The 24,173-nt window shown below is 39.9% G+C and overlaps 1 protein-coding gene across 1 annotated transcript in view; it reads left to right on the forward strand.

Annotated features, from left to right (window-relative positions):
- The window catches only part of CSMD3 (CUB and Sushi multiple domains 3), an 888,294-nt gene that overhangs the window by 366,502 nt on the left and 497,619 nt on the right, over positions 1–24,173 (forward strand). Inside the window, exon 10 of the mRNA XM_005869050.2 lies at positions 5,442–5,566. Within this exon, the coding sequence (XP_005869112.1) occupies positions 5,442–5,566 (125 nt within the window). The remainder of the gene's footprint in view (positions 1–5,441; positions 5,567–24,173) is intronic.

The raw sequence follows: 24,173 nt of genomic DNA on the forward strand, positions 1-24,173 counted from the left end.
GATCAATGGAATAGAATAGAGAACCTAGAAATCGACCCAAACCACTATGCTCAATTAATATTTGACAAAGGAGGCAAGAACATACAAAGGAATCAAGACAGTCTTTTCAATATATGGTGTTGGGAAAATTGGACAGATACATGCAAAAAAAAATAAATAATGTCATATACTTTTAAAAATTCATGCCTTCTTTCATTGAGAGCTTATATGTTTGTGTTTTGCAGTAATATGTACAGTTTTTTTTTTCAAAAGATAATAGCACTTAAAGTTCGGCCCGCATAATCATGGTGAAAATCAACACTGTTTTCCAAACTTTGTAGTTGCATAACATATGCTTGGTTATTATTACTATCAATTTAAAATGTGTCCAATCATTTATTTGCGGATATACAATCAAATTGAGTAACCTACTGAAGTAGAAAGTTTTTTTATCTGGAAAAGGCAGGTGTCTCTTCAGTGGTGACAGAAAAATTTTAGTGAATACAGCTTGTCTTCCTTGGTTGTCACTGCAGTATAACTAAATACTTATTCAAGAAATACATATTTTTGATGAAACTTAGTTGTAAGTGATCCTTTAAATTTGATTCAAATATCAAATCAGTTCATAAAAAGAAGGTGGTGCATTTGCTCATGATACCCATTTCCTGGATGTTACTGAGCCTGGATTTTACTGGAAAGACTAGTTTTTTTCGGTGATTTCTGTCCTCTCTATGCTATTTAGTACTTCTGTATTTTTGGTTCAGAATATTTTAAAGTTGAGCTGTGATCCTGGATAATAGGGCTTGCAGATGACAAAGAGTCTTTCTCTTAATAGTAGGTAAGAAATTAATGATTTTCACAATTATTTCCAGTTGGAGAGAAGTAACTTAGTGTTCAATGTGTGTTAAGCCCTGTGTACGTTATAAATTACATTTCATTATGTGATCACCGCAGATGAAGAAGCTTGGAGAGATTTTTATTGTCTCTGAGCCATAAAGCTGAGCGAGGGAAGCGGTAGGGTTTGAAAGGCCTCTGGGACTCTGCAGCTCAAACTGTTAACTGCAGTTCGAAACTACTTCTCCAGCGTAGTAAAGGAAGAAAACCTTGCTGAGACTGTTAAACTTCGGGTGGAGGGGAGGGTATTTGATGCAAATACCTGGCCAGTCTGGTATCGTAGCAATGCACTCAGTTGTTAATGATTGCCAGTTGTCTGTCTTCAGGGTAAGTGAGTTGCTTTGCTATAATAAAAAAAACCCAAAACAAGCTCAAACACTTGTTACAAGATGCAATTTGTTATTTTTAGCAAGAAGAGCCTGGTCAAACAAACATATTATAATTATGTGACCAGCAGAGTGACCTTGACAGAATCATTAATTCATTAAGTTAGGAAGAGATTAGTAATTAAAATTACTTCTGTAGACCAGGCCTATTCTAAGGCCTTCTAAACAATTTCTTTTCACCATTGTTAGTTTCTGAAAACCACCTCTGTTGTACAAACCACCATCACTGCATCTCCATGAGAGCTAGGATTACTGGATAGTTAGTTAACCATACTCCCTGATTCTGCCTTTGCCCCTTACATTGTATTCTTCATCCAGTGCTAGTATTATCACTTTAACACCTAAAGTCACATAATGTCATTTCTTTGGCTTTCAGTCCTACAATAGCTGCCCAGTTCCCTCAGAGTAAAGGTTAAAATCTTTACCATGACCTACAAATTCACAAATGATCTGACCCCAATTTCTAATTGCTTCTTTAACGTTATTTTGTACCACTGTCTTTTTCATTTGCTGTGCTCTGATCACATTACTTTCTTAGCTGTTTCTGGACCATAGCGAGTGTGTCGGCTGAAGCAAAGCAGAGAAGGGAGTGAAACCCGCTGAGGTGGGCTTCACTCCCACTCTCAGCCACTGCGGAAGGGTTTGCCCATAGGCTCCAATCCACTGCGGCCGGGTTTGCCCTGCTGCTCCCAGCCGCTGCGGCCGGGTATGCCCTGCCGCTCCCAGCCTCTGCAGCTGGGTTTCCCTTCCTGCCTCCCATCTCTGCAGCCTTGGCTCCGTTTCTGTCTCCGCCGCCTCTACTTTACTCCCTTCTGTAGCACTTCACTCCCATGTTGTCTTCAGTCTTTGCTCCCAGCCTGTATATGCAAATTAACCGCCATCTTTGTTGGCGGTTAATTTGCATATCATGCTGATTAGCCAATGGGAGGCGTAGTGAAGGTACGGTCAATTACCATGTTTCTCTATTATTAGATTAGATAGACATATTTAACAATTTACAACATATATGTATGAATATACATATCTAACAATTTACTGTATACTAGGATATATTTGACAGGTTGGGAAACAAAACAGATAAGCACTGAGTTTTTCTTGTAGGATGAGAGATGCAATAAGTAGACAAACGAATGCACAATGTATCAGAAAATGTAAAGGAAATAACATAGAGGAAGATTACAGAATAGGACTAGCTGTTTTATAGAGAATAGTCAAGAAGGACCTTATGAATAAGGTGATGTGAAGCAAAACTAGAAATGAGAATGTGACAGACATGGACTTCTTGCTGAGCATTTTCCAGACTGATATCAGAGTAATGTAAAGGCCCTGAGGCAAGTGCATCCTTAATATTTTCAAGCTAGAGCAAGGAAGTCAATGTAGCTGAAGAACAGAGATTGAAGGAGAAAGGAGAGGAATGGGGGAAATAATAGAAGGTTTGATGCATAGAAATCACATAATTTGAGCCATTTTCTAAAAATGATTGCCATGGATGCCATTTAAGGATAGATTGCAAGGAGCCAAGAACAGAAACAGGAAACCAACACATAGCAAAAGGACTATTGGCAATAATATATATGAGAAATTATGGTGGCTCATATGATGTCGGTGACACTGTAGGAGGTGAGACATGTTAGGTTCTTGATTTTGAAAGTGTTGCTAACAGGATTTGCTCCATGGGGAGTGGGTGTGTAAAATAAGAGAAAAAGATGACTAAAGAATGAGTCCATGGTTTTTGATCTTCAGTTGGAAGGATGGAGTTTCCATTTATGAGGTGGGGAAGTAAGAAAAGGTAGGAAGTTCATCATTAGTAAATTTTTAAGGCTGTTCAGGCTACAGGGTCATCTGAATAAAACTTGGGAGTCATTAAGAAGTCCAAGAAGACCCTAAGATCATCTATTTCTTGATATCTGGGTGTTTATTTCATGATAACTCAATCAACTGTGGATTTTGTTTTGTTGCTTTGTTTTATATTTAAAATAAAACCACTTTTTAAAAAGAAAGAGAGAAAGAAAGGAAAGAACTCTGGTGAAGACTGGATTCTAATGCCTAGATTTCCCCTATACTAACCTTTCTGTTCTTTGCCATGCCACCACTTACTTCTTACCTTTTGTCTTCTTTAGTCTGGAACAGAAGTTGGATGGCTTTTTCTTTAAAGGGTTAGATAGTAAACATTTTATACTTTGACTAGAGGGAACTGGGGGTCTCCGGAGGCAGACCGCCTCGGGGTGGGTCCGGCCGGTCCATGTGCCTGCCACCCCAGTGTGGCTGAGGGGACTGGGCGCCACCATCTTGTAGCTGTGGGCGCCGCCATCTTTGAGGGCATGACGGTCAATTAGCATATTCCCTCCTTATTGGCTGTGGGCTTCACCATCTTTAAGGGCAGGACAGTCAATTAGCATATCCCCTCCTCGTTGGCTGTGGGCACCACCATTTTTGAGAGCCTGGCAGTCAATTAGCATAATCCATCCTCATTGGCTGTGGGCACCACCATCTTTGAGGGCGTGGCAGGCAATTAGCATATTCCCTCTTTATTAGATAGGATATGCCAGTGTGGCTCTTTCACAAAATACCATGTGCGAGCATGCATGTACAGTGTGATTGAAACTTCGTGGCCCATGCGCAGAAGTCGGTATTTTGTGGAAGAGCCACAATCAAGGGGCCAAAGAGCCACATGTGGCTAGCAAGCCGCGGTTTGCTGAGCCTCAGTTTGCCAACCACTAGGATCGGCCAAAGTGTTTCCATTGCAACTACCCAACTGTGACATTATAGCATGAAAACAGCCATAGATTTTGTAATGAAAGAGGATGACTGTGTTTCAATAAAAATTTTATTTATGGACAATGAAATGTGAATTTTATGTATATTTTACATTTAACAAAATAGTATTAATTTTGTGGTTTTTTTCAAATGTTTAAAAATATAAAGACGATTTTTAGCTCCTGGGCTGTGTAAAAACATGCAGGGGACCAGATTTGGGCTGCAGAATATGGTTTGCTAACCCTTGGCCTAAGTTATTTGTTATTTTCTTAGTGGTCTCCCTTTCTCTATTTGTCTTCTTTTTAAATTGTCCTCTGCGTTGTTGCAGAGATATTTTCTTGCACAACACAAGTGTGATCAGGTGATCCCCTGGATGAAGAGCTCAAGGAACTAGAGGAGCTGTTCTGGCGCATGCAGGCAGGGTGAGAGGGTGCAGGGAAGGCCCTCTGGTCAGGAAGGGCCAGGAAGAGCAGTGCAGACAGAGAGCCACATGGCAGGTAAAGAAGTCCAGCTGCTGGAAGGGCTCATCATGTGTGGGAATTGCCAGGGACTTAACTGCTTGAAGACATTTTATGTTAAGTTAAGGAAATTGGACTTTGTATATATATCTTGTTAGTGAGTTTCTGTTTAAGGATTTTATGAACGAAAATGCATGGGCAGTTGTTTATTTCAGAAAAACATTTGTTACACTTAGCAATTAGGGTTTTTTAAAATAAACATTTTAGTAACTTTACTTTCAGTGGACAGGGAAGCAAAATTCTAATTACAAAAGGGTAAATAATAAAGGATGGGTTAATTTTATAGAAATGATCAGCACCATTTTGCAGCCCTAAATATATGTAAACATATACATATAGACATGTCCAAATCAATCTATAATAATAAAAGCATAATATGCTAATTAGACCAAACAGCTGAAAGACCTTCTGGAGGAAGCTGGGGCTGCAAGGGCCGAGGCAAGCTGCAGCGGCTGCGAGGGCCAAGCCCCTTGCATGAATTTCGTGCACTGGGCCTCTAGTACACATATAAAAACCTGCTAGAGAAGTACTGTAATGTGGTATGAATATAAGCACTGGGATTCAAGTTAGGAAACCCACTTTTTGCCTTACAATCTCCACCTACTTACATGAGACACTCAATTTTTTAATCTTGGCTTCTACAATTAATAACAAGATACTTAAAGTTGATGACAGTTTTATACAATTCCTACCAATATCTGCATGTTACTGATTTACAATAGATTGATCTGTTTATGACTTTTACTATACATTTACTCAAGTCATTTTTTCACATTCTGCTTTCAGAGTAGACACTTTTGTCACCATGAGGCACTTTTGACCTGTTGGATATGGCCAGTAGAAATGGAGCCTAATCATTATGTTATATGCTTCTAATCCTGCTTTTTAATCCTTTGTTCAATTTTAGCCTGGGATCAACTGTGCAGTTTTCTTGTGATGAAGATTATGTCCTACAGGGTGCTAAGAGCATCACCTGTCAGCGAATAGCTGAAGTCTTTGCTGCTTGGAGTGATCACAGGCCCGTATGTAAAGGTAAAGTCTTTAAAATAAAAATGGTCTTTTAACACATTTGAATAGTTTGAACTTTGTTCTATTGAGTATAAATTTTAATGACCTCTTTGAGGTGTAATGCAGTCTTTAAGCAAACATTTAGCTCATGTATTTAACAATGTTTATTGAAAATCTATAATATGTGAACCACTATCTTAGGTTCCCAATGTGTTTCCAATCTAATAATCACATAGCAACAGATTGGAGCATAAAATATGTAATACAAGGCACTGGTAACTTTGTTGGCCTTTTTTAAAAAATAAATCACAAATTACTCTAAATAGGCATTGATATGGATGAGATGAATTTTTCACTGTAAAACTACCTCCATTTGTACAGTTTGCCATTTTATTCACTTACTTGTCCAATAGTAGTGATTTTGGGGGCAGTGGATGTGTAACACAGGTTCTATAGTTAGTTAATTTAATCTAAGACCAATAATGAATATTCTAGTTTTCGTATTACCAGTAATCACCGATAAAATTTATTCCCACCACCATTCTACAAATTAAATATTTCCATCTAAATTAAATGAAGCCCCCTTTTTTTCATAAACTTTATTAAGCTATGTTTGAAGATGAGCACCTCATCCTAGCCTCCTGGTATTCTTGATTGCTTATTTGCAATTATGGAATCTCTGCATATTTCAGTATTTTACGTACTCAAAATCCTGTTAGCTCTTTTTCTGCCTCAGAGAACATTTTCACGGATTCACCGCACCCTTTAGATTACTCTCTGATAAAATGAGGGTGAGGTCAGAGGGACAGAGAAAGGACACATTTGAGAACTATGGTAAAGAGGAAAGGACAAACTATTTAACAATTGGCTCAATAGGGAAGGAGAAAGTGACAAGACAGAGTCAAAGATGAATGTTAATGCCTGTGGGACTAGAAAAAGCTCATGCTGTTAAAAGTATGAAGGAACTGAAAAATCAGGTTGTATGGGGAATTATCCACTGTGACTACAACATTGTTATCAGCACCATTTTTTAGGCACTTAGTGATGCTAACCACTGCATGTACTACATCTCATTTAATCCTCAGAACAAACTCATAGAGGCATTTTCATCTCCATTTTATAAATGAGGAATATAAGGCATAGAGAGATCCAGTTACTTTCCCAAGTTCAAATACCTACGATATAGCAAAGTCCTTAATAAGGGTATCTATAGAATGGAGAGGGAAGACAGATTTCAGAGCATTACGGAGGAAGGAGAAAATGATAAAATGGAAGCCACAGGTATATTCCACTCACTTGACAATGCAATGCAGAATAAGAATAAGAATCTAGATTTTTCTCAGATTCAAGTAAAACTTTCTGGTCACAGGTAGATTTTTATTCATTACCGTTCTGGCTTTGAAAGGCTTAAAAATGAGATATAGTACGGTAGCATAAAAAATAAATATTGAAATAGGGTTAATGAAAAAATAAGACAAAATTGTTACAAAAGCTTATGTACAAATTCATAAACAATTTTTAAGGATGTTTACGGTGCTGCTCAGTTGGTTGGAGCGCCATCTGTGCACCAAAAGGTTCAATTCCTGGTTCGAGGCGTGTGCAGGAGGCAGCCGATGAATGTTTTCCTCCCTCCCTTACTCTCTCTAAAAATCAATTTTAAAAAGAGTCCTTTATATATTAGACAAATATGAGAACTGCCAAACAAATAGGGAAACATTATCAGTTTAAGGAAACTATTTTCATGGCTTTAGGACCTGAAATATCTTGCATTGTTCTTTATAAAGTGAACACTGAGTAATAAGTGTTTTGGGGTTACACTCATCAATATCCCAACAATTAATAGAACAGTAAACTGCAAAAGGTTGATTTTTTTACGGTATCCTCTACTTAAGACAAATTATATTTATAAGAGACAATATATTGAAAATCATTTTTCAAAATGGTGAGATCCAAATGTCCTGTCTCATTAGATGTATGCATTTTTATGGCAAAAAGAATGGGAAAATAGATGATAGATTCAAGAAAAAGATTAATTTAATACAGAAACAAAATGTCACATAAGAAGAGAAGTTATAACCATTCCATGGAATTTAAGGTATACATAAAGTAAGATTGAGACTATAAACCATCGTTTTTTTCATTCAATCATCTCATTGCAATAAAAACAATAATATTTATTATAATTGTAAGTTGTTCAAAGACAGAAATGTTACTTTATTTTATTTTTCATAATCTCTGTAGCACAAAGAACAGCTCTGTACTGACATAAATCTCTGTACTGAAATATTTGAATATTAGTGTATGATTATTTTTCTTCAATTCTAAGATATATGATATACTAGTATATACATATGATAAATATATACATCTATGTATACTAGTACATACATTCAACAGTCATTCATCAGTACCTTGGAGGTATAAAATTTTCATATTCAAGATTTATATATTTATATTTTCATATACATTTTACTTTTTCTGCAGATATTCATTTATACATAGCTTTATGTGTTCATTGCATGCAAGGCATATGTGTGTATGGTTTATAAAGTACATTTTTGCTATTAGAAATTATTGGCTGTGGTGCTGAAAATAGTAATGGAGGGAACATGATGAAATAGTAATTGAAGTTTTGAAATGACTATCTACTGTGAGACTGAAAAAAGAATAGTTTTCATGTATCATGGGTACTTGAACAGAATAAATATGCTTTTCTCCAGACAGCAGCATAAATAGCCGTATCAGTGCACTGCACCTTTGAGGGTTATTAATATAGCTGCTGTCTATGTATTGCATGGTTGAGCAATGAAGAAATGGGGATTTTATAGGAAATTAAAGTTCACAAACAGCAAATTATGAATTAAAAGCAAAAGAGCAATTCAGAAATTAATAATAATGGATTTTACACAAACTCAGATAATATTTTTATTCCCTAAATGGGATATATATATTAAGTATTTGTCAGTTTACAGTTATGGAAACATTATTTCTTTGTTGAAAGTGCAATAGATATCCAAAAGCTGGAGCTTATGCAAATAAGCAGACTTAGGCACTTTAATGGCATATAGAATGTTTATTTTAGACATTGATGATGTTCAAAGAGGCAGCATTTGTTTAAGAATTGATAATTTGTTAACTAAGATACATTTAAGAGAATTCATACTGATTGATTTGACTAAAAATGTTGACTGATTTTCAATTAATATGTATTTGGAAACCCCCAAATACGTAATTTTTTTGTCTGTTAGGCACAAGGTGAAAGGAAGGCAAAAGGAAGAAAAAAAATAAAAACTGGAAACTGGGCTAAAATTTAGGGAGTCACCTTTTGTGATATTCAATATTGTGTTAGTTTCAGGTATACTGCATAGTGGTTAAACATTTGTGTAACTTACAACGTGTTCTCCTGATAAATTTGGCACCCACCTGACACCATATGTAGCTTTTACAATATTACTGACAATATTCCCTAAGCTGTACTTTGCATCTCCACAACTATATTGTGATTGCCAATGTGTACTTAATCCCTTCACCTTTTTCACCCAGTCCCTCCACCCTCTTCCGTCTAGCAACCACCAGTCTGTTCTCTGTATCTATGAGTTTGTTTCTGTTTTGTATGTTTCTTTATGTTTTTTAGATTCCACGTGAAATCATATGGTATTTGTCTTTCTCTGTCTGACTTATTTCACTTAGCATAACACCCTCTAGGTCCACCTCTTTTGTCACAAATGGTAAGATTTCATTCTTTTTCATAGCCTAGTGATATTCCATTGTATATATGTACCACCTCTTCTTTATCCATTCATCTTTTGATTGAAGCATTTAATCCATTTACATTTAAAGGAATTATTAATAGCTATGTAGTTATTGTCATTTTATTTATTATTTTCCAATTGTTTTTATAGTCATTCTCTGTTCCTTTTTTATTCTCTTGCTCACTTGTATGTTGATGACTTTCTGTTGTACTTGGGTTCCTTTCTCTTTATTTATTGTATATCTCTTGTAGATTTTTGATTTTGGGGTGCTCCAGTGGTGTCCCTTGTGTGGGTTGTTTGTGCTCTTCTGTTGTAGTTGAGACTTGATTGCTGTTGGCACATCACTGAGTGGGACTGACCCTCAGATGACTGGCTGTGAGGACTGGCCATGACTACAGTAGACCAGCTGTTGTGTGAGGGCTGATCCCAAGGAAAACGATTCATTTTAGCAGGGCTCCACGCCTGCCAAGAACACCCTTTGGGTGTGTCCTTTCTGGTGCTAATTGGGTGGTGTTCTGGTGTAGTCTGAAGTCATCCACCAAGTTTGTTGGTCCTGGGGTCTCCTTGATGCAGAACAAGCTCAGCTGCTGCCTGTGCCTTGGCCCTGGGCAACCTGGTGGGAGCTACAAAGTGATCTGCAGTTGTCAGCTGCCACTGCTTAGAGGTTCTGGGAGAGGTTTTGTTGTGAACTGAGGTTGGCTGCCATTAGTGCTGGGCTTGGGGCCGCTCAGCAAGAGGTACAGGGCATGCCGATGCCAGCTGTCACTTGTTTGGGATTTGTGGAACTATACAACTCAACACTAGGAAGAAAAACAATCCCATTAAAAAATGGGCAAAGGACCTGAATAGACACTTCTCCAAAGAGGACATACAGATGGCCAAAGACATATGAAAAGATGCTCAATGTCACTAATTATCAGAGAGATGCAAATTACAACCACAATGAGATACCATCTTATACCTGCCAGAATGGCTATCATCAATAAATCAACAAAAAATAAGTGCTGGCAAAGATGTGGAGAACTAGCGCACTATTGGTAGTAATGCAGACCAGTGCAGCCACTATGGAAAACAGTATGGAATTTCCTCAAAAAATTAAAAAAACGGAACTGCCTTTTGACCTAGCAATCCCAGTTCTGGGAATATATCCTATGAGTCTGAACACCAGTCAGAGAGAATATATGCACCCCTATGTTCATCAGTTTATTTTGTTCATTAAATTTTCTCATTCCCCATGCAATGTGGAAAGCCTTATTTTCTGTGTGTGCTGACAGGATGCCAGTTTATTTTGTTCATTAAATTTTCTCATTCCCTGTATTGTGGAAAGCCTTATTTTCTGTGTGTGCTGACAGGATGTGCCATTTAGCACGAAGCACCTGGAAAACCTGTGATGACTTAATAGGCTTTCCACTGATTCTGGTCACATCAAAAAAGGGGAGAAGTTAAGGTTGTCGAGTGAGGACTCCACTTCCTTCCTTAGCTTCTCCACAGTGCAAACTCACTTTTGTTTTAAAATAGCAATGGAGCCCTAACCGGTTTAGTTTAGTGGATAGAGCGTCAGCCTGCAGACTGGAAGGTCCCAGGTTTGATTCCCATCAAGGGCATGTACCTTGGTTGCAGGCACATTCCCAGTAGGGGGTGTGCAGGAAGCAGCTGATCGATGTTTTTAACTCTCTATCCCTCTCTCTTCCTCTCTGTAAAAAATCAATAAAATATATTTTTTTAAAAATACCTGTGGAGCTACATTTTTGCAACTACTATTTTAAAACAAAAGTGAGTTTACAAATGAAATGATCACAGCGTGATTGCTAGAATGTCTGACACTTCGCATGTGTGTGCAAAATATAAAATTTTATGATGCAAAGTGAACGATTCAATGTGAAATAAAACTATACAAACCTGAGAAAGACATAGAGACCAAAGAGTAAACAAAAGGCATAGGCAAAATATAAACAGACATGATTGGTGAGAAGAGGGAAATCTTTAATATTTAATTTTATTTGAAATTTTAGAAATCATGGCTTTTACCCTTGATATGAACATCCATAATTTATCACATTTGACAGACCTTTTCTTATATCAAGATATAAACTGTGTTGTACTGCTTAGCTGGTGTTATAGCAGTTTGTGTGGATATAGGTATAAAGCATCAACATCACCAACAACTAGCAATGCTCAGCACATGCCAGACACACTCACAAATACTTAAATGAATGAATGTTTGTTTCCCACTATTCTAGACACAATTTAAGAAACACAGGAAAGAACTGAACAAAGCATGCCCTTGAGGACTTTACAGTCTCATTGAGAACACAGTGCATTCAAAACAAAGCAACCATAGAACATCCCTTAAGCAACAGAAGCATAGTTGCATAGACACTATTTAAGTCATAAGGACAATTCAAAACAAATGAGGGATAGAAGACAGAAATTATAATATTAACATTTGGGAAATAAATTCCACTGACCTTGAAAATATTACTTAGTCACTTTAATCTCAGAGTTGAGTATTACTATATATTTCTTTATTTTGGTTATAATTGATTTAATAATATTGATATTTGAGTGTTAATTATTTATTAGGTAATGGGAGAAAAAATATGACCAAGAAATTATCTTTCCTTCAAGGAGATCTATGGTCTATTTTAATGCAAAAAAACCCCCACAAAAACAATAGAAATACATATATTACCATACATTGCAATAAAAGATATTGCAGGTAAAATAACACAGTGCTTTGATTCAAAGATGTTAAAACAACAAGAGAATTTTATTTAAGAATTAGTAATGATTTAAGAAGGAGAGGCAAACAGACATAGAAATTGAGAGGTAGAAATATATTGAAGACAGAATATCCTATATAATAAAAGCCTAATATGCTAAGTGTCTGGTCGTCTGGTCATCCATTCAACCAATCAAAGTGGAATATGCTAATGATGGGTCAGGCCACTCAACCGCTCACTATGATGTTCACTTACCACCAGGGGGCAGACAGTCGACTGGTCGACCAGTAGCTATGACATTCACTGACCACCAGGGGGCAGATGCTCCAGCCGGTAGGTTAGCTTGCTGCTGGGGTCTGGCTGATTGGGACTGAGTGAGATGGGCCGGACATGTCCTGGAGCCCTCCTGAGTTCCCTCCCCAGCTGGCCAATCTCCCATGTCCCTCCCTGGCCCTGATCTTGCACTGGTGGGGTCCCTCTGCCTGGCCTGTACCCTCTCACAACTGGGACCCCTCAGGGGATGTCAGAGACCCGGTTTTGGCCTGATCCCACAAGCCAGGCTGAGGGACCCCACTGGTGCACGAATTCGTGCAATGGGTCTCTACTACTATACATAAAGTTTCAAGGTTATGAAAGAGACCATATTAGAAAGAGAGAGAATGGTGAATGAATTGTGGAAGAGCATGAACTTATTGAGGGTGGGGAAATTTGGGAGATATGGTCTATCTTATTGTGAAGGGTCTTATATGTCAATGACAAGGTGAATAATGGGTTTTAGTTTAGATACATAAAGAATAGAAAATATTTGCTTTTTGCCTAAAACACACACACACACAAGATGTTAATGTAATTCATTGAACAATTATTAATTGAGTCATCATTATGTGACAGTCAGACACCGTGCCAGGTACTAGGGATGAAAATAAGCTAAGGCAAAGTCCATACCAGCAATGAATTTACTCTCAGTGGTTGGGGGAAAAGGAGATTCCAAAGTTAATACAATTATAATACTTTATCATAAACTCCATGCTACAGTTGTGTAAAAAGTGAACGTCCTGGGGCTCAACAGAGAAGGCTTCCCACAGGAGGAAGAACCTGAGCTAAACCTTAACACGTAGCTGACAAGGCTAATGAGAATGGTGGTGGATATGAGGAGTACACCAGTTAGAGGGAACCACATGGGCAAAGATAACAAAATACCAGGGTGCAGTATGCTATGGAAAATAGAGTATTAAAGGAAAGAAGCAACGGCTGAAGGCAGACTTTCCAGTTTGGAAACTATTATAATAATTCAGGTTAAAAATATTACTTTAGACTAAGTCAGTGATAAGAGAAATGCAGAGAAGGGATTAGAAGAGAAGTAAACTGCAAGGACACCAGTATGCAACAGGCAAGAAGAGGAAGTTGAGCCTGGGAAGGAGACTAAAAAAGGAGCAGCTGGAAACAGATGGTTAATACGAGAGAATGGTGATATCACACCACAGGGAGAGATCTTATAAATGACATGTGGTCAACACTTAAAATCTGCTAACTGGTCAAGAAAATAAGAACTCATTGAATTCAACAACCAAGAGGTCACCAGTGACCATGGCAGAATCATTTTCATTGGAATTGTTGATGTGAAAGACACATGGCTATAGTTGAGGAGTAATGAGGTGAGAAGATTGAGTTTAAAGTGAAAACCAGAAACTTGACTATGAAGCAAAGGCAAGAACTAGGTTAGTAGATAGAGAAGGGAATGCAATTGGGGAATGTTTTTTTTTTTTTAAGATATGAGAGGTTTAAAAGCAAGGACAAATCTCCAGTGAGTCTGAGAGAATGAGATACAGATAAGAACTGGGTCAAAATTGGAAGATATAGTTCAGGACAGGGGATGGGATTCAGAATAGAGGGGATGGCATTTCCCTTAGACAGGAGCTAGCGTACTCGCTCCTTTGAGGAAGCAGCCAGTGAAGGTAGCGATAATTTTACAGGTGGGAAACAGCGGCATCATTCTCAAACAGTGCACTACTCCGCTCCCCATTATTTTTCTATAAAGTAAGTGAGGACTTTATAAGGACAGGAAGAGATCCAGCGGTTCTGTGATGAAGTAGGATGGAACTGAAGATGAAATAAATAAAAATAGGGAGCTGGGGAAGTCACCAAGCAGTCAGCCTCTGAGAAACACAGTCATATCCTGCGGGTTTCATCTAGCCCAGTGGTCTTCATCCCTGGGTGCATATTACAGCCAATTGGAGAGCTCTTAAAATAAAAACCCATGCCTGGGTCCCAACCCATAACAATTAAATCAAAGTCTTGGGAGGATAATTCAACTAATATATCCCCTTTGAGATAAATCGGTCAATTTAACTGCATTGAGGATCCAACAAAACAAAAACAAAACTTGAAATGATATTCTGTTTTCTTAGGGAGTCTCTCTTTCACTCCTAAGGAGCAATGTACTCACTGCCAGGCTGGTTGAACACTTAGTTACATATGTCATATCCCTGCTCTACAGAGGGCAAAGTGGACGTTTGATGTGTTCAGGTCACAGAGCTGAAGCAGCAGCTAACTGCTTCCTCTTCTTACTGGACACATACGGATACTGAGAGCAATATAAATTTGCATGTTGAATGTCAAAGATGGACTCATTTTCATACTTACCATGTATTAGCAGCTGGAAATGGCACTGATTTACTTTGAATTAAGTGTTTCTTGGGAGGAAATGAAACGGGGTCACACGGAAGGAGCTGCACTTCACTTGCATTCCCACTGCCCCTTTCAGTCACCTTTAGCTTATTCATTCCAAGGAAACAAGACAAGACAAGTGTAGGTTTGCAGCATGGAAATAATCTTGAGGATAAAATTAAGTAACTAAATATGGCTTTATGAAAAATGAATTCTTTTTAAAAGTTTGTCAAAAGTGCCAACATTTCTACATTTGTATTACTTTTGTATTTCTTGTTTTTGTGTATTGATAATCCAATTTATGTATTCAGCATTTGCTTCACTGGCTTATCATTTAAATTATTTTATAAAAAATATTTCCTGAGATTCCAAGATGACTACAGATTCAGTGGAAGCTGGACTCACACACTTCCAGCACCAAACCAGATTTACAGCTAAATTATAGAGCAAACAACCTTGAGTAACTAACTGAAGGCCAGCTGAACTGAAATATTATAACCAAGAATTTAAGAAGAAGCCACATAGAGACTGGTAAGAAGGACAGAGATGTGCAAAGGGCAGGCCACCTGCACATAGGTGTGGCAGCTGAGAAACAGAGGGATATATTTCCCCAGGAGTGTGGGGTTGCCCCTACCACAGGGATCCCCAACTCAGAGCAACAGAGATGGGAATAGCATTTGCTAGTGAAAATCACTGGAGATTCAGTGCATCTGGGAGAGAAGGGAGTCTGCTAAAGACAGACGCCTTCTTCCTAGGACCAGTCACTCAAGTTGTTACAGCACCAGCCTGGGGAGTGTACTACCTGGTCCTCCAACCACTGGTGACACCACCCTGTGGTGCTCCAGTCCTGCAGGGGCATCTGCTGGCTGCACCAGCAGGGACCTGCGGGTGCACTCTTTCTGGAGAAGTTCTTGGTGGAGACTCAGACAGTGATTGAACTGTGTAGGTTTGGAAAGGGGACCCTTCTTCCCCACCTCAAGTGCACAGCCGGTGGCCCCTCCCCAACCTGTTGAATCACTTAGCCTGCCCTTCCCCTCTCTGTGGCCCAGTCCTGCTGAGTTCAGTTTTGTAGGAGGATACAAGTGCCATGCTGAGCCTGGACTTATGGAGCACGAATCCCTGGGAGACTTTTGTCTGGGAAGCAGAGGGCTGGGTTCTGGATTATGTGGCTTTATCTTGGTGGGGAGGATTTGTGGGGGAATGCTGTCTCCCCTGTAAGCTCAGCTCATGTTATTCTCTCAACAGGAGACTCATTTGACCTGTCTCAGGCAGCTGGGAGCCATACCCTGCTGAGCTCAGTCCCCTTGGGGGGTGGGATCTGAGAGCTGCTCAGAGCTGGGACCTTTGGAGCACAGTCTCCCTCAAAGGCTCTTGCCCGGAAAGGGGAAGAAGTATCCTCCTGCTTCTATAGGCTTTCCAGCATCACCCCCAAAGAGAGACTTTGTGAATCTCCCCTCCCAAATCCTACTTATGGAAATATATCCTTCCCTCAAAGGCTCTTGCCCGGAAAGGGGAAGAAGTGCCCTCCGCTTCTATAGGCTTGCCAGAGAGACTTTGCGAATCTCCCCTCCCAAATCCTACTTATGGAAATATATCGAAGAAACCTAAACACTAATTTGAAAGAATATATGCACCCTTATATTCATAGCAGCATCCTATATAATAAAGAGGTAATGTGCAAATTGACTGTCACGCCCTTGCACAAGATGGCCGCCCCCATGTGGTCACAAGATGGCCAGCAGGGGAGGGCAGTTGTGGGCAATCAGACAAGCAGGGGAGGGCAGTTAGGGGTGACCAGGCCAGCAGGAGAGGGCAGTTAGGGGCGACCAGGCCAGCAGGGGAGGGCAGTTGAGGGCGATTGGGCCAGCAGGGGGAGGGCAGTTGGGGTGATTGGGCCGGCAGGGGAGCAGTTAGGCATCGATCAGGCTGGAAAGGGAATGGTTAGAGGGTGATCAGGCTGGCAGGCAGAAGTAGTTAGGGACAATCAGGCAGGCAGGCAGGCGAACAGTTGGAAGCCAGCAGTCCCGGATTGTGAGGGGATGTCCGACTGCCGGTTTAGGCCCGATCCATGTGAGATCCCTGTGAGATCCCTGTGAGATCCCTGTGAGATCCCTGTGAGATTGGGCCTAAACCAGCATTCAGACATCCCCCAAGGGGTCCCAGATTGGCGAGGGTGTAGGCTGGGCTGAGGGACACCCTCCACTGCCCCCAGTGCATGAATTTCATGTACTGGGCCTCTAGTCAATAATAAACATGCATAAAAGGAACTCAGTATTATTCAAACATATGATTTGTTATGTTACTTTGCACAGCTTGTCAGAATTTCTAATATTGTCATTTTCTTTGTTTATCATCAAAAATAGAAATGTAGCATATAGCATAATCTCCCAAAATATGCTAACCTGGACTAAAAATTTTGGAAGCTGCTGATTTGGGGCTGTATTATTGTACTAATTTTCTAACTTTTCTCACCTCTAGTTTGCCTCTTTTCACCTTTGCTTCACATACTATTAGAGTACCTTATTTAAAAACCACTTTCAGTGTGCCATTCTATTTTACAAATAATTTATTGGTTGACTATTCAAGTCAAAATTTGTTAACTTGACATTTTGGAGCCTCTAAAAACTGACCCAAACTTCTCTTCAGCTTTATTTCTTCTAAGTCCCATTCACAAACACTGTTCAGACAGGTAGATATGACCACACCCTATGTTGCATTCCATTATGTTCCCTTAGTGAAAAGAATCCCAGACTTAGAGTCAGAATACCTAGTTTCAAGAACCACCTCCTCCATTGCATTTTATGCTAATAATATATATCAATATTTTAATTTACTCTCTGTGACAGAATTTGGCTGACTACTTTACATATATTACCTATAATTAATGCAATAATTCTGCCTTTTATAGTTGAGAAAATAGGTCAAGTAAATTGCTCAAGGAAACACAGCTCTTAAGTGCAGGAACAGGGGTGCAAATTTAGATGTGCATGATTTCAAAATCCATGTTGTGTTCACTGTACCACACTGAATTAAATCACTCAAAACTCAAAAAGATGCAAAATATAGAAACCATGGACATGAGTAACAGTTACATTTTGCAAAGGGTCATATAAAGTTTTGGCTCTTAGGAAGTTTCTTGCAAATAAGATTGACTCCAGTTCTAGCCTATGTAAGACTTTGACCTCCTTGGGTAGGAACTGCTATTTCTTTTCTTTTCTTTTTTAAATTTTGTTTTATTGCTTAAGAGTATTACATAAGTCTCTTTTTTTCCCTCGACCTACCCCCAGCCTCCACTACCCCCCAGTGTCTTGTGTCCTTTGGTTATGCTTGTATGCATGCATACAAGTCCTTTGCTTGATCTCTTACCGCCCCCCACCCAAGGAACTGCTATTTCTTGTGCCAAAAAACCACAATACTCAGCAGTATTTCTGGAATTTCTTTAAATAATTTTTCTGCATTACCTTGTATCTTTTCTTATTCATCTCCCCTGAGTGGTCCTTTAGAAAAGTTCTCACTTTCTTCTTAAAATTAAGTTTCTCCCCAAATTCCAAATTGTAATTAATCAACTTGGTAGGTGTCTATTCACATTTTTCACATTTTCATCCTGTATTTTATTCATAGGCAAACATGGTGATAATCATTGGCATACCTAAGTATTCTTCAATAATGTACTCGGGGGAGCTTGAGGTTGCTGTTAATCCATACATCAACTAGTATTGAAGGAAATGGGAAATTTTACATACAGATATTCAGGTCCTATTACCATAATCTGGAAGAATAAAGGGAAGCATAAAGATTATTCAGCAAAGACTTTGGATGTGAGAGCGAGAAGAGGAGAGATCTAGAAAGTTGAAGGAATATAAAGCAATATGCAAGGAGGCCAGAGCCTTGGGAACAGGAAGCCAGTTAGAAATCCTTGGTTCTAATGCAGACAGGATTATGAGAAGGGAAGGATCTATTATTTATCATTTTAATTTTTATTTTTCCTCACTGCCTTTGATCAGTTTTTATTCAAAATGAGCTGTCCAGCGTGATTTGACCTTTATGGGGTAAACGCTGTTAAGTCTACGCCACAGGCTTCTTTTCTTCTGTGGGGGGTTCCTTTTCTTAGGGCTTCTTCTCAGCTCTGGTGACTTGGAAGCTGCAGCCTGTTCTCCCTTCTTCTGCTCTGTAGCACCAACAGCCTCCTCCCCCCGCCTCCCCTTCCATGGGCTTCTTGCCTGGAATCCCCTTCTCATCTGATTTGGCTCTGGTGCTGCTGCTGCTTTATCCCCCTGGAGCTTGTGGTTCTTGGCCTGGTGAAGAATGGTGTTCCGGCACATGGTCTTTGCATATGGGTTTAGCTTCAACATGGTTCTCAGGTTTTTCAGTGGCTCTTTCTTCAGGGCTCTGCAGTGAAACTTCTTGTGTGATGCTGGGAGGGCTCTTGGGATGTCTGGGCTTTTCAAGGTTCTGCTGAGGTCTGTATTGCGCATCTTGTGCATGGGAAGGCTGTAGTTACTCTTGTGGGTGGCAGCTTTACACTGAGTTCCATACAGATCATCTAACTTGTGGAAAGCACGTTCAGTCCAAATGCAGAAACAGCCCACATGCCCATCAGGAGCAGTTTGGAAATGTTTAGTTTGCTTACAGTGTACAGGGTAATTCCAGGGATGTTTCTGAAGGCTTTGATGATACTGTTACTGGTGAATCAAATCCCCTGTGGCTCCTGGGAGTGCAGTTCTTGTGATATCTTCAGTAAATTAATTTTCTAAGACTCGCAGGGGAGGATGGAATGTGGAAGAAGATTTTATTTGTGCAAAGTTACATTTCTTGGGTTCTAAAGGCCCCTGCTCCTTAAACCAGTCCCAGAGAAGGTGCAGATGGGATTCCAGCAGAGCCAGAAACAAGGCCAGTGTCCAGAGATTCTGTTCCATGTTGCAGCTGGATGAAGTTCATGCCAGATTAAAGTCCATTCGTTTATTCTGTGGAGTCCAACATGGCTGTGCACCACATGGGCACAGGAGCATGCATCTCCCAGTCACAGGAGAGCCAGGAGCCAGTGTACCAGAGAGAGAAGAGCAAGAACTTCCTCTGTTTGGAAGTTTTATATATTCAAGGTTTGCTCACTTGCAGTTGGTCTACCTTCTCTGGCCATGACTGGCTTTCAGGTGTGTTGATGGGCAAACAGGTGGGTACCTTCCTGTGTCACTCAGACTTTACTGGACATGTATCTAAGTCTAAACGGCCTTGTCCAGTCCCTTGCCCCATCAATCAGTGGGGAGTAGACTTGGAGTGTTAAATGTGCTTTTGGGCAAAGCTGTATAAATGGCATGCCTGTGTTATTGTTCTTCCCTTGCTCTTTTCCTGTTAAATAATAACCAGGTTATTACAACGGCCTCCATACTGTTGTCCTCATTATAGATGATGCAAGGTTCCCTGCACTACATAGGATGATGATTTGTCATTTTGCCCTTTCCAACTCTCCTTCGTTGAAAAGGAAGTTAGGATCTAATACTTAATCTTAAATTGTTTGTGTTGCTGTCATGTAAACTCCCTACCTGTCCCACTTCCTCAAACCTTAAATAATAATTGATCTAGTAGTGATAGTATCTAGGGAAAAATAGGTGATAAATATAAAGGACAGTTGTCACCTTTTCCAATTATTAGAGGGTTTTTGATTATTTTTAATGAAATTGAGAGTTCTCAATTGTTATAGGGGCTGATTTCATTAAAGCACTGCAGATATGTGATTTGTTCTTTTGCTAAGGCTTTTGATTGATTGCCAAATAGGTACCCTGGTGATATAAACGGTAGTCATTCTTTTTCAGCCTGTGGATCTAATATATGCCTCGTAGGATGTTCAAAGGAATGTGTCAAGAAGTATGAAGGGTCTGAGATTTTACAAAATTGCAAGTTAACAAGTTAGCTTTAGCTTGCCACAGTTTTACAGTTGCTAAAAGAAGTAAAAAGACACCTACTTCAGAGGCCAAAGACAGTTTTCTGCTCACAACAAGAATGGTAGCTAGAATATCAGCATTGTTGCTGCTTCCCTGAACCCCTGTTCCTACATGGACACATGAGGAGGACCAGGTAACAGTTGCTCATGCAATGCATTGTTGTAACAGGAAAGAAATCATGAATATAAGAAATCCAAACACTTTATAATAGGCAGTATGCATGCCTATCCCTTTGCTCTGGAGGAATACACTCTCTGTTCCTCCCAAGACTATAAATAAACTTGCCCTTTCACTCTCTCCATCTTCCAAGGTTGTCAAATGGTTGACGTATTCTTCAATATACAAAACATGTTAGCAGGTTATTCCAGAACAAAGGCACTTGGTGCCTTTGGTTTCAAGATGTCTACAACTATGATAGACCCATGGAGAGTTGCCTCCTGACAATAACCACCCATCATTTGTATAACATTTAACTTCTGGTACATTTTCCCGTGAGAATTTCCATTATTAGTATGACACTCTGATTAATCTGAATGCCAGAGGCTGGAAACAAATCCATTCAATTTTTCTCATACAGCATTTAATTAAGATTATTATCAAAGGGACTCCACACTGGAGAATGAGGCTAACCTACAGGGACCCAGATCGAACTAGCAGAACAAATCACATCAACTATCAATGTCTACTTTAGAAAGCCAGATGGCTTTCTTTTTCATTTCTGTATTTATCTTTGCACTGTCCCAAGGCATTAATCCAAGTACTTGGGATCCATTAGCAATTGCTATGGTCCTCAAGGTAGAAATCCTGGGCAGTTCTGCCATCTCTAACAATTCTGGACAGTAACTTAAAATTGACCTGAATGTCTACCAGAGTTGATGTGGTATCATTGACCAATTTAGCTAAAGTCAGAGATAAATTTCATGCAGCCTTTTTAAATTCAATATTTCTCACTATTATAGGATAAGTGCCTACAGGGGACTCATAAATAATGAATCAGTTGTTCCTTCTAGTAGCTCCCCAAGTAACCAAGGTAGATTCATATGGCAAGATCTTCACAGTTACCTTATGGCTACTTGGCCTGTATGTGGTGCTGTTATTAAACTGTTGGGTGTCTCTTATGTAGATTGTTAAGGTGGATGTCACCATATTTTGGTAAAGGAGGCTAGTTAATACATATCTTCTACATAAGAACAGTCCCCAGGATGTACATCATGCCTCTAGAAAGAAAGTTTTGTTTAAAAGCACTGCCCTCAGCTCCTGAAGAAAACCTTCATTAGTTAGGGAACCGAGTTGATAATGCCTTTAAAGTGCCTTCACGTGGTTGATAAACTTAGGTTTCCCAGTGAAGTTCAAATAATTGAGTTTGGCTCTTGTTTCTGGAGGGACTCTCTGTCTTATTTATCTATGCCACCAGAAGGATGGCATTTGTTCACCCATGGAACAATAGAGTGAAACTGTAAGAATGGAGGTGGGGAGAATATCTGGAGGCATGAACAGATGTTTTACCTGGGATGTATAGAAGTTGGGGTCATACCCTGCTAGAGACTCCTCTTTGGCATTTACAGGCATTCATAATATAAAAATGTAACACTCAATCCTAATTATATATTGCACAGTAGCATTCTCAACATAACATTGATTTTTGCCAAAAAGGCCCTGCCCACAGGGCCACATTGTCTTCTGTTCTCCATTGTGGCCTCTACTTAAACCTCATCAGTTTGATTTGGGCCTGCAGTTTTCCACAGTACTGACTAGAACAGTGACTTAGGCAAGTATCTATAATAATAAAAGTGTAATATGCTAATCAGACCGGACAGCCTGACGACCTTCCAGATGAAGCCATGGCTGTGAGGGCCGAGGCAAGCTGCTGCAGCTGCGAGGGCTGAGCCCCTTGCATGAATTTTGCGTATCAGGCCTCTAGTATATAATAATAAAAGGGTAATATTCTAATTAGACTGGACGTCTTCCAGATGTCCTTCCTGATGAAGCCAGGGCTGGAGGAAAGCCAGCCTGGATCCCGGGTGCCAGAGTTAAGCCGGTGCCAGCAGCTGGGGGAAGGAAGGCCAACTCTTGCACGAATTTTTGTGCAACGGGCCTCTAGTCCTATATAGTAAAAGCATAGTGTGAAAATTGTCTCCTCAACCAGGAGTTGTCTGGGAGTTCAACCAGGGGGTGAGGCTGGCTGGGGGAAGGGAGGGAGTACCTGGCTGGCAGCCAGCAGCCACTAGGGACCCTACCAGTGCACGGATTTCATGAACTGGGCCTCTAGTATCCAATAGTCCTTCCAGTTTCCTAAATTTTCCAGCATATTTAGAGAAATGAGTATGGAGTTTGGTCCCCATGAGGGTCAGAGAGGCTTTAGTCCCATCCCTAATCCTTGTCTCTAAAGTATCTGAGTGAGGTTGGTGATGAAGGGAGGAAACAGGAAACATGGAGGGAGAGACTTCATGCCAGTAGAGTATGTTTACTTTTTGTTTTGAGCAGTATAGTAGCTGCATTCAGGAATTTTTCTTGATATCTTTAAGTCAGTTTCTCATCCTCCAGGAGGTCAACTTTGTCAGCATTTTAAACTCAACCTGGGGCAGAAAAAGTGGGAATATTAGTTGATGCTTCACTTATAGTTCCTATGACAATTTGTTTCAGTAAAACATCCGCCAGTGGGCTAAAAGCCATGATAGCAGCCAGAATCCACAGCCAAAAATTCTGAGGCCTTTTAATAGGGCCCTTTATCTTCAAACTAGAGGCCTGATGCATGAAATTTGTGCAAGAGTAGGCCTCCCCTCCCCAGGCTGCTGGCATCGGCTTCCCTCTGGCATCTGGGACCTGGGCTTCCCTTCAGCCACCAGCAGGCACCCAGGGCCTGGGCTTCCCTTGTAGCTCAGGCTTTGTCCGGAAGGTTGTCTGGAAGGATGTCCAGTCTAATTAGCATATTACACTTTTATTATTATAAATGGATCCATGGTTGACATTATATGCAGCAGAAGGTTCTGAGTAGTAATGATGGTCCTGTTTTCATTCTTCCTTATAAGCATTAGTTCCCCTGCCCTCTCATCTGTGAAGTGAACCAAAAATCTAACAATTAGTCTTATTTCCTTACATCGTGCTTATAAATTCACCTGTTTAACTCTTCATGTAGGTAAGCACCTCTAGAACGTCTCTGAAAGTAGGCAGAAAGCTTTGCCCCCTCTCCCTAGTAAAAATCTTAATTCTAGTTGTTACTATGGTGTGCACCTGAGACTGACTGCCAAATTATTGAGAAATTTCTCTACCTGGAAGAGAGGTTGCATACGTAGCATTCTGTGAGATTGTGTCATACTTTCAAGTTAAAAAGTTAGACTTCCACAGTTTTTTGGGTACTGGCAGAAGTCAAAGGTTGCCTAGGTCATAGTTTATTACTCACAGTCATGGGAGTAGCCAGAATATCAGCTTTGGTACCACTTCCTTGAACCCAAGTTTCCACATGGCCAGATGAGGAGGGAAGACATCAGCTGCACATACTGTGCATTATAGGAGAGGAACACTGTGCTTAGGAAACCCTAGCCTTTTGCCC

This window comes from Myotis brandtii, unplaced genomic scaffold, assembly GCF_000412655.1.
Source record: "Myotis brandtii unplaced genomic scaffold, ASM41265v1 scaffold285, whole genome shotgun sequence".
In the NCBI taxonomy this organism is placed as follows: Eukaryota; Metazoa; Chordata; class Mammalia; order Chiroptera; family Vespertilionidae; genus Myotis; species Myotis brandtii.